Source organism: Arachis hypogaea, chromosome 13 (genome assembly GCF_003086295.3).
Source record: "Arachis hypogaea cultivar Tifrunner chromosome 13, arahy.Tifrunner.gnm2.J5K5, whole genome shotgun sequence".
Taxonomy (NCBI): Eukaryota; Viridiplantae; Streptophyta; class Magnoliopsida; order Fabales; family Fabaceae; genus Arachis; species Arachis hypogaea.
Window position 1 is genome coordinate 110,649,419 of NC_092048.1, and position 11,542 is coordinate 110,660,960.

At 37.4% G+C, this 11,542-nt stretch overlaps 1 protein-coding gene across 2 annotated transcripts; it reads left to right on the top strand.

Moving 5' to 3' along the window:
• The first annotated feature begins 514 nt into the window (after window positions 1-514).
• On the top strand, window positions 515-6,555 carry LOC112732658 (uncharacterized). 2 transcript variants are annotated; one of them, XR_011869863.1, is made up of 4 exons: window positions 575-1,838; window positions 2,953-4,977; window positions 5,526-6,068; window positions 6,146-6,555. XR_011869863.1 is itself a non-coding variant. In XM_025781406.3 (3 exons), exons 1-3 carry the CDS (start codon window positions 906-908, stop codon window positions 6,251-6,253), a joined length of 1,584 nt encoding a protein of 527 aa, XP_025637191.1. In that variant the 5' UTR covers window positions 515-905; the 3' UTR covers window positions 6,254-6,555. The 2 variants fall into 2 exon arrangements, 1 of the variants encoding a protein (XP_025637191.1); XM_025781406.3 differs by lacking the exon at window positions 2,953-4,977 and having other exon boundaries at window positions 515-1,838.
• Window positions 6,556-11,542: the final 4,987 nt, after the last annotated feature.

The window sequence follows — 11,542 nt, forward strand, 5'->3', positions numbered from 1 at the left end:
TTAATATTATATACATAATATATATTTAATATTATTTTTTTTAAGATTCTAATATATCTTTTTTTCTAGATTTAGTACATGAATTTTCAACTTATTTTTTATGTATTATTTATTTTAATTCTAAAGTCTAATAATTTTTTTTATAGACATGTTGTTTTTAATATTTATATACTATTTTTTTATTTTGAACTTCAGCCTAATATCTGAAATTTACAAAAAAAATCTAAAACTTATCAAAAAATGATTAACCTGATTAACAGGTTACCTTTTTAAATTCAGACCATTCAAATAAAATATAATAAATGAAGAGTTCAAATTTACAAATTCACAAAGTGTGCAGCACTCTATACTTAGCAAGGAACGTTTAAGGATGAGCCTCCTAAGTTTCATAAATATGATTTATGATAGGAGGTAGAATGATATCGTTTGAGACACTCATGCGGCATCCGCCACGGAATAAATCAGGAATGCGATCGTGTAATTACTAATTACCACCACAGCATTCCTAGTTTACAGTCGTTGAATCTGCTTAGTGTGGTGTTGGGCCCCCACACAAATCCAACATCAAAATTCAAAACATTGGAATTCTCCTTCTCTGGCACTCGTGTTCCACTTGCACGCGCTCTCAGTCTCTCACCCTAATATGCTGCCTTTGCAATTTTGCATCTCATCTTATTAACTAATAATGACATTTAATTTAGCTAGCTCCATTAGGAACCCGGGAGGAGAGATTGCAATATGCATGCTTCTCTCCTCTTTCATTCAAACACCTGTCCCCTGATTATCTTCTTCCCCCTTTACTCTTTTATTTTTTGTTCAATCACATTCAATCTTAAAATTGCATTGGTCATTCCCTAATCCCAGAACTAGAGCCCCACTTTCCCTTTGCTAAACTCAATTTAAGAATGAAAGATCCGGAGAAGATAATTTGGGAACACGCTAGGAGCCCCAAATCCGGCACCCCTCTAGGTGGCGCCGCCGCCTCACAGCACAGAACATTGCCCAAGCTTCTGGTTCTGCTTATCCTCTTCGTTTCAGTCACCTACGTCGTCTACACACTCAAGCTCCTCACCACCTCACGTGACTGTCACGAGCCCCCATTCTCCACCCACACCCACATCCTCTCAGGAATAGGACTAACCGCAATCCCCACCATCAATGCCACCGCCTCCACCCTCAGGCTCTTGAACCGCACCTCCGCCGTCACTCGCCGCGAATCTCGGGAAACCGCCACCGACCAGACACAGCTCCGCCACGTTGTCTTCGGGATCGCGGCCTCGTCGAAGCTCTGGGAGAAGAGGAAGAACTACATCAAGCTATGGTACAAGGCGAGCGAGATGCGCGGCGTGGTGTGGCTGGACAACAAGGTTAGCTCCGGCGGGATGGGAGAGGGGCTGCCGCCGGTGAGAATCTCGGGCGACACTTCGAAGTTCTCGTACACGAACAAGCAGGGACACCGTTCGGCGATCAGGATCTCGCGGATCGTGTCGGAGACGCTGGCGATGGGAATGGAGAACGTGCGGTGGTTCGTGATGGGGGACGACGACACCGTTTTCGTGACGGAGAATCTAATTAGGGTTCTGAGGAAGTACGATCACAACCAGTTCTACTACATTGGGAGCTTATCGGAGAGCCACCTTCAGAACATATACTTCTCTTACGGCATGGCCTACGGCGGCGGAGGGTTCGCCATCAGCTACCCTCTGGCGAAGGCCCTCCAGACAATGCAAGACCGCTGCATTCAGAGGTACCCTGGCTTGTACGGCTCCGATGACCGGATGCAGGCTTGCATGGCTGAACTCGGTGTTCCACTCACCAAGGAGGCCGGGTTTCACCAGGTGAGTTCACTCGCTAGCTTCTTTCCGTGTTTTCGTTTTATTATTTTATTATTATATTATTATATTATAATTATTGTTAAGTTTCAGAGTCTTATCGTTTTCACTGTGATAATATGATACGTGGTTTCCTGTCTCTGTTTTGCTTCTATTTACCACGGGATGGGATTTGCTCATTTGCATGAGTTTGTCGGCATTATTTTGGTTTGGTGGGAGTGGGACTCTATTTTTCTAATTTCAAAAAGTTTTCGAATCCATTCTTTTTTATTAATATTTCGATTTTAAGGAGAATTGCCTGGGACTCGGATGCTCTGGATTTTCTTTTTCGGCCTCAAATATTAGTTTTCATTGTATGTTTATTAATTTTAATTTAATTAAAAAATGATAGTGAATTTATAATACTTTAATTAGTTGAGAGAAAAGGTTGGTTCCTGTTTGTGGACCCTTGGATTGATTGATTGAATTCAATAGGAGACTGATTTGGGTTTAGGCCTTTAGGGGGCTGGGCCCTTACGGGCTCGGTGAGTGTTGTGGGGTCCAGTGATGGGAGCAGCTGTGGATGGGGTTGAAAAACTGGGTTACCCATGCATGGCAGCATAGGTCCCCCAAAATAATATGCTAGTGTTGTGTTTGTGCCTTTTGTGTCGGTGCTTCATGGCATTCAATTTTCTTCTGTGCCCTCCATACGCATTCATCTTCCCTTTGCGCATTAACCCATAACCATAATGGTATTCACTCTGTAAAGATTAAGTGGAAAAAGGACATGTTGAGGATAATCTAACACGTAGATATAAATCTCCCGTTATTGTTTTATTTTCTTCTTTTCTTTTGCCTATTAGTTCATTACAGACACAATTGGACTTAGAGGTATTCATGAGCATCGTGTACTTGAACCGAACCAATTAAATTAATTCTGAAAGCAATAGATAATCGGTATAACCCGAACTGAACCGATAACACTCTATTACTTTATTCGGGTAATGGTTCTCCGAGTGCAGAATCTGAACTGACTCATAAACCCAAATCCTTTATTAATTAAATTAAAAAACATATAAATTTAAAATATATATATTTATAACTTTTACTGATTATTAACCTAATCCTAAACTCATTGTAGCCTCCCCAGTTCCCACCCACACCCATCGTATTTCTCTCCCAAAAGAAGAACCCTAGCAAAGCTTCCTCATCGTTACTCACCCTAGCAAATCGGTGGCAGCTTCCTCTCTGTCAACGTCTTTGTTTAGTGTCTTCGTCAGCGTCGTCTCTGTCAGCAGCATCGACGTCTTCGTTAGCATTGTATTCTCCGGAGCGTCGTCATCTTCGTCAGGGTCGTCTTCACCGCCGACTCTTCTTCTACTTCAATGCTTCAGAAATCTTCTTTTGCTTTAGTGCTTCAGCAATCTTCCTCATTTTCAATTTGTTCTCTTTCATTTTTTGTGAATCTAATTGTTAAATTTTGTCAGTTTGTTTGTGTTATTAATGAATTTTTGTGAGTCTGTTTGTGAATTTGTTAGTTAATTTTTGTAAATCTGTTGGTTTAGGGTTGATATTCTGTGAATCTGAAAAAAGAATTTATGAATTAAGGTTGCGAGAATCGAACCGATCATTGAACCGATAGAGTAACTGGTTCAATAGTTCAGCCGAAATTCAATTCAATCGAATCGATGTAATTAAATATAAAATAAAATTATTAAAATTTAATATATAATTTTAAATATTTAAATTCAATAATTTTTAAACTAATAAAATTTTTAAAATTTTATAATTTTACCTAATAAATTGTCCACAATTTATAATTAAAAGTTTACAAACAACATCAAATATTAATCTTTATAACTAATAAAAATCAAAATGCACTTAAATGACAAAGAAATAATGTTTAACCACAAACAATTATTCCAATTTCATAAAAATCATAAAAACAAAAAATATAATAGAATGAAAAAAATTAACAAATAAAGAATTATAATGTTCTACAATAGCAATATCATATTGTTGAATACTAGTCCTTGTGATGTTCTCCTTCTCATTCTCCTACAAATTTTCAAACCACATCAATTGAGAAAATCAGTACAAAAACAAAGAATAACAACAAATAAACTAAATATTCATAATCATAAATGATATAAACCGAGAGTTTTTATTATTATTATCTACTTACATTGAGAATTTCACCAACATTAAAACCAGAAACTTTGACAAACCCAGTACAAAGGGACTTGATTGGAATTTTCAATACAAAAAAAAATTGAAACTCTTTCTAGCATACTTCAAAGTTCAAAGAAGTGTATAAATTTTAACAAAAAATGTACAAGAAAGAAATGTAATTTGTGCTACTGAAAGATGAGAAATGATGAAAAACAATTTTACCATACCACCATCAACAATCCAGAATAAAAAAAATCAGCAACCAAAACTAACAACTCAGAATCAGAAAAACCAACATAAACAACTCAAAATTAACATAAACAACTCAGAATCAGAAAAAATTATAGCATTAACAATGTTCATCAACAACGCAGAATCAGAAAAATCAACGGCCAGCAACTCAAAAATCAGAATAAATAAAATTAACAAAATAACCAAAAATAAACTGAGCCAGTAGTGGTTATCGACGGCGAGGGAGGAAGGAAGGTGACGGAGCAACGAATACTCCACAGCCGAGTAGAGAGAGACGTCGCAATGAGAGAGACAGGGAGAGCTCTGAGCCTCGGATAGAGAGAGAACTCGAAGAGAGAGATGGGCACCAACAGATAGAGCAGAGACGACGACGGAGAAGCCCTTTGCGGCGGTGTCGCCAACAGTTCCGAGCAAGCACTCAACGTCGAGGAGAAGAGGATCGAGAAGCGAGCAGACCTTCCACGAGCGACGATGGCACCCAAGTCTGTCTCCGCTGGCGGCGACAACACCATCTATCGGAATTAGGGTTTGCCTAATTGAGAGGTTCCGAACTTTTGATTTTTTTTTTTAAACCACTGAACCGGCAAAAGATCGGACTGTTTTAACGGTTCATTGATTAACCATCAGTTTGACCAGTTTTTAAGTCAATTTTTTGCAGGATGGTTTATCACATCAACCGAACCGGACAAAATGACCGGTTTCCGGTCGAACCGGATGGTCCGGTTCGATTTTCGGAACAATGGTATGACTATGATTTGTTTTAATATTGCTAAAATTGATCATACCCGTTTTTAAATTTTGCTACTGAAAATTTTTTTCCCTTTTCTCCCAATTTTTTTTGTTTCAAATTTAAGATTTAATCGAGTACCCAACCACCTGAACCAATCCAATTCGGGATTTAATCGGTTTGGGTTGATTCGGGTATATTCTCAAAAGATGCCTTACCCAATCCAAACCGATCCGATGACAATTTAATTGGTTCGGTTCTAATTTGCCCTCAAACCCGATCCAATCTCACCCATAAACACCCCTAATTGGACTGACTTGACAAATGACAATTACAAAAACTATTAATAGCATATAACTATAATTAGCTTGTTTTAGATGGATTTTGATTGCCAAAATTTCAAATGGTCTGATGGAAATGAAGCAATGGTTTTTCCCCTAACTAACTAGGAACTACACATTGTACTTTGAATTTGGTGGTTGAACTTATGATGGTAGTTATTTACTTATTTGTACTTTAGTCTTTATTAGCGACTGAGTCCAGTGGTTGGTGTATTGTAACAGTATGATGTGTATGGAAACTTGTTCGGGCTCCTTGCAGCTCATCCCGTGACTCCATTGGTGTCCCTGCACCACCTTGATGTGGTTGAGCCCATCTTCCCCAATGTGAGTCGCGTAGAAGCCCTTCAACGGCTTACGGTACCAATGAAGCTTGACTCAGCAGGCCTCATGCAGCAATCCATCTGCTACGACAAATCAAAGAGCTGGACCATTTCCGTTTCATGGGGTTTCGCGGTTCAGATATTCCGCGGCGTGTTTTCGCCCCGCGAGATGGAAATGCCTTCAAGAACATTCTTGAATTGGTATAGAAGAGCAGATTACACGGCATATGCATTTAACACGCGTCCAGTTAGCAGACACCCATGCCAGAAGCCTTTTGTGTTTTACCTGTCAAAGGCAAGATTGAATTCCACAACACAACAGACACTGACTGAATATGAGAGGCATCGCATTCCTCATCCTGAATGCCGCTGGAAGATGGCTAATCCCGCTTTTCTCGACAGAGTGGAGGTATATAAGAAGCCAGATCCACATCTATGGGATAGAGTAAGTATATATATTATGCTAATGCTACCTCTACTACTTCTAAATATGTCATTAACATGAAATGCTTTCGATGGCAGGCTCCAAGGAGGAACTGTTGCAGAGTTGTCAAGTCTTCTAAGAAGAAGAAAGGGACAATGGTGATACATGTGGGTGTGTGTGGGGAAGGTGAGGTAAGCGAAGCATAGTTCTGCCGTGTGGCTCACGCACTCATATACTATACAGTATTTAAATTCTCTCATTGGGTGGCTAGATCTCACGTGAAATTTTAGTTTTTTCCACCCCTTCACTGATTGGGAAAAGCAGGAAACTTTGTACAAAGAGAAGAGTTTTGTTGTTTAAACAACAATGCGCACCAGCGAATGGGGGAGGGAGATGTTTAATTTGTAATTTATAATTTGATTATTGTTATTATCATTATTGTTTATTGTTATTATCATTATTAAACAACAATGCGCCAGTATACCATTTATATACTTAGTTTAAATTATGCTTTCTTGTCGAAACGGAAAGTCAGAAACAGCTGTTCCTTAGTACTCTCCTTAACTAATTCGATCATCAAGTGTAGCGTACAAGAAATTTTAATAATCCAACTTTTCTTCGTAGATCTTATCCCACCATCTGGGTTATAGTTTCACACATTATTAAAAATGTATTTCACGTGGTAAAGAGAGCTATGTTCCCCGAAATACCTCCAAAACTAGAATCAGCGCTCCCCTTGATCTGGTTCTGATACTAATATTAAGCAAAAGTCGAGATTTGAAGCTTTAATATTTGCTAGCTCGTAACAATGAACAGCGTCAAAAGTTTCGGCATATAATACCAAAGTTTATTGCCAAACAAGGATTAATAAATACTATGGCTTCTTCTTGCCTTACACTCTACGGCGTCTTGTCTCAAAACACACTGGTAATTCGTAATTCGATCACATGATGAACCAACAATAATATATAAGAGTACAGGGGTTCAAAATTTTTAGAGATGAAGATTGAAACTTTAATAATATTTTATACCTAAAATATTCTTGTTTTAATTAATTAATTCCAATTTTACCTTTTGTATAAATTAAATTAGAGTTTTATTTTTGTTTCAATTTTTGTTTCTCATTTTGCACCAAACAGAATATTGAGATTTATTTCAATCTCTGTCTCTTAGTCTCTGTTTCTCAGTCTTTCCGTCTCTGTCTCTCCACCAAATGCTACCTTAGGACTTAAATAGAACGAAAATGTTGGAGACAAAAACGATACATAGAAATAAATTTTAATTTTATCATTCAATAATATCAATTTTTTGCTGCATATAATATTCAATTATTTTTTAATCACATCTAAGTAAATTACACTTAATCACACTTAAAAAATAATTGAATACTATGTACAGAAAAAATTGATATTATTGAAAGATAAAACTAAAATTTATTTCTATGTATCGTTTTTGTCTCCAACGTTTTCATCATATTTAAGTCTCTAAAGTTTCAAAATCGTCTCAATTTTGTCTCGCCGTCAATTCTGTTAACGGATCCCTCACACGGCAGAACAACATTGAGTCAATTTTAAAACGTTAAAGACTTAAATAGACGATTGAAACGTTAGAGACAACTTTGGGACTTACCACAAATATTGGGGACAAAAACGATACTTTACTTTATATAATACTATCGAATTGGAATCTTTAGATATTAATCCAAATAACGTTGATCCTAACAAAAGAAATATGAAGAGTGAACTAGTAAACAAGTTGCCCTCCGCAATAATTTATCAATACTCATGAGAATCTTGTAGAATTAAAAAATGTTCCCTATGGATACTACAAGACAGTACGTAGTTGCAACCCAACGTTTTCTTCTTTCTTCATTTCTCTATCAAATATAGTAAATGTCCAAAATTTCTTCTCTCTAAATTCGACTGAATTGAGATATTCACCATCTTTTCCTGCAATAATGGGATTCTCTCTTCGCTGCCACTAAACAAAATATAATGATGGTTGTTTCCTACACCTAACCTGCGGTTATATATAAATTAATAATTGGTTATACTCTTTCATTTATTTACTCAATAATCATTGTGTTTACTCTTTAATAATTCTTTCGCTTCTAAATTCTACTCCACACCAAACCAGTCCCTGCTTTCCCTCTCAAATAAAGGGCAGCTAATAAATAAACACCTTTTTTTCGTTTTAATTAAGATAGATTTTACTATTATGTTAGGTTCTCTCGCAAAGTCCCAATACTCCATGAACAGAAGTCAAAGAATTTCTTGAGTTAATACTCAAAATGACCTCTGAAATTTGACTCACAATTCAATTTAACCCTCGAATTTTCAATTGACCCAAATTATACCCTGAAATTTTAACGCGTGCCTCAAGTTGGCCCTTCCGTCCATTTTCATCACCGAAAAGCTGATCTGGCACAATTAAACGACCTCGTTTTGCTATTTGTTCCAAAACGACGTCGTTTTACTCTCCTTCCTCTTCTTCCTCCTCAAGCAGCCATAGCTTTTCTCCAACCCATTTTCAGTCATCAAGTAATCATTATCACCTTCATCTACACAGGCATGAGCAATTGCTTCATTCACAACAAACACAACCTCTTCTACTTCTTCTATTTCACTTAAAACTTATTATTATTATTATTATTATTATTATTATTATTATTATTATTATTATTATTATTGAAAAAGAATGAGGGATAGGGTTTCAGTGTAACACTACAACCTCAACTCACCCTCTTTCTTCATCAAGAGTCCCCTCCACGTTCTAAAAGCCATTGATGCCAGAACCAGTGACCCTTCCCTCATTGACTACATCGCCGCCCTCACCTCGGACCCACTATCGTCGTGAGTGTTGCTCCACTTTTCTTCACTTTTTCTGCATTGCATTCACATATAGAAAATAAAAAAGCTTTTTATGTGATTGAAATAGCTTATTCAAAGACTGATTATTTCGACATTGGTAGAAGGATGTTGCAGGAGCTTCTTGTTGGTTTGTTTGAATTTGGCACTATGGAAATTTGACCCCACTTACAGTGATGAAGGTATAGGGAATTAGGTTTTTGAAAAAATGACGTCGTTTTTCTTATGCCACTGTCAGGTGTCAAATAAATTTGCCACGTCATTTTTTCGGTGACGAAAATGGACGGAAGGGCCAACTTGAGGCACGCGTTAAAATTTCAGGGTATAATTTTGGTCAATTAAAAATTCGAGGGCTAAATTGAATCGGAGGTTAAATTTTAGGGGTCATTTTGAGTATTAACTCGAATTTCTTTCTGGGTATTTAAACGGGCCAAGGCCCAAGTTAAAGAAGACTTTGTTGGCTCATTTTAAACGAGATTTGGGCAATCAGGAAGCAGGCCCACCTTATAATATGGTCCTCCACGCATACCCAGGCCTATATTATCTGGGTTTACGGCGTCGTAGGCGTTCAGTTCAGACCAAAAACAAAGATACCTCTGTATCGTTCCGAAAAGGATCATTCATGATCCCAAAATTATTAAAAAATGAAAATAACGATAATAGTGCGGGTCCGGTCTGTTCTATGGCCACTGGCCCAGCCCAAAAAAACGAAATATCTAAAAATATTGGATAAAAGAATAAAATTGGAAAGATTTCATATTTTTAATGTGTTATTAATACATTAAAAATCTATTGAACATTCTATTTTTATTAAAAGAAAGTATAGAAAACTAACTTTTAGTTAATTAACATTAGTCAACTTTAGTGTTTAGATTTATAATTTAAAATTTAGAATTAAAAGTTAAATTCAAAAAATAAATAAAATAATTTTTAAAAATTTAGTTAATGTTAATTGAAAAAAGTTGGTTATCTAATAATATTGCTCTTTTATTAAAAGTTCTTATATATAGTGTATGAATAAATATTCTTAGGATACTTGTAACTTTGTAACTTATTAGTCACACTAAAAAATAAAAAAATTCTATGTCTAATTCGCACTAAGAATGGATAATTCTATTGTGAGATATAAAAATTGGTGGAGATCACATATCTTTCTATTAGTTATGCATTTTGTATTTTTTTTTATTTTGGTTACAAAAATATTGTTACAATTTACTAAATTGTTAAATGAAAATTACTAACAATTTTACAATTTACAACATATAAATATTTCCGAATTGACTACTTTCGGTCAAAATAATATTTTGATATAAAGATATATGTTTTGCATAAATATTTTTATATATTTAAAAAAATCATATATCACTTAACCATATTATTCATATTCTAACCCAAAATATAAGTCAGACCCAATAAAGTTAAAAGGTCCAATCTAGAAGATTGGCCTCCACCGCTTGTCCGACCTCCTCAAAGAGGTCGGGATCAACGCAAGCAGGCAATTAACACTTATCCAAGTGAGTAACTGTCTCCCTAAATCTCTCACCACTCCTGAAGAGAGATCTCAACAACCCTAAGATAAAGTGACGGTTATCAACCATCAGAAGTGAAACTACTTCAACGGTGGTTATTGGTTCATCCCCTATAAATACACTGACACACTCAGGTAAATTTAAGTTCTAATACTTTAAACCTGCTTAACCCCTTGATAACTTAAGCATCGGAGTGTCTTACAGATACCTCCCCCCACCTTTTCACAAACAACTCGGACGACAGCCACAAGACGTGGGATAAGTCGGAGCACACTCTATTGGAGATTTGGGCCTCACTTACAAGCCCAAAGGGAACCCTGTTTCAGGTAACTCTCGAAACATTGGCGCCGTTGTCGGGGACCTGGCGATCAACGCTCAATGGGGATGGCAATACGAAGACGGACACAATGCGTCCGAGTCAGATCAAGAATCAAGACATGGTCAATAACGACCAAGCCTTAGTAGTGACCCAGTCAAGAACGGAGGAGCCACACGGAGAAGGCCCTTCTGGCGACCAAAGGAGAATCCCATCCGAGGTCTGCCTCCCTGAAGAGGAGGTACAGCATCATGACGCCGACCTCATGGGATGGCTACAAGGACATCAGGGCCGACTTGAGCAGGTGGAACGGAAATTAGAGGGACAACGTGAAGCGGAGAGGAGCATGAAGAGAGAGATCAAAAGGCGAAGAGAGCTGGAGGATAAGCTTTCAAAGCTAGAATCCAACCTTCGGAATAAGGACTCTCGTACGGCTCGGGAAGATGGTCCACTGGGGGGAGAAGACCCATTCACTGAGGATATCATGCGGGCTAAAGTTTCCAGAAACTTTAAAAGCCCCGACATGAACCTGTATGATGGAACAACCGACCAGAAGCATTGTCTCAGCAACTTCAAGAGTCGAATGTACTTGGCAGACACCTCAGACGCTACTCGATGCAAGGCCTTTCCGACAACACTGACCAAAGCAGCCATGAAGTGGTTGATAGCTTTCCCCCGAGGTCGGTATCTAGTTTTGACGATCTCTCGCGCAAATTCCTTACCATATTTTCAATCCAGAAAGACAAGGTCAAGCACGCACCCAGTCTACTCGAAGTGAAACAG

Bases quoted from the DNA above. Each gene is read 5' to 3' on its own strand.
- LOC112732658 (XM_025781406.3), top strand. From the start codon at position 906: ATGAAAGATCCGGAGAAGATAATTTGGGAACACGCTAGGAGCCCCAAA. The intron at 1,839-5,525 runs GTGAGTTCACTC...GTATTGTAACAG, and splicing joins AGGAGGCCGGGTTTCACCAG to TATGATGTGTATGGAAACTT. The intron at 6,069-6,145 runs GTAAGTATATAT...TTTCGATGGCAG, and splicing joins ATCCACATCTATGGGATAGA to GCTCCAAGGAGGAACTGTTG.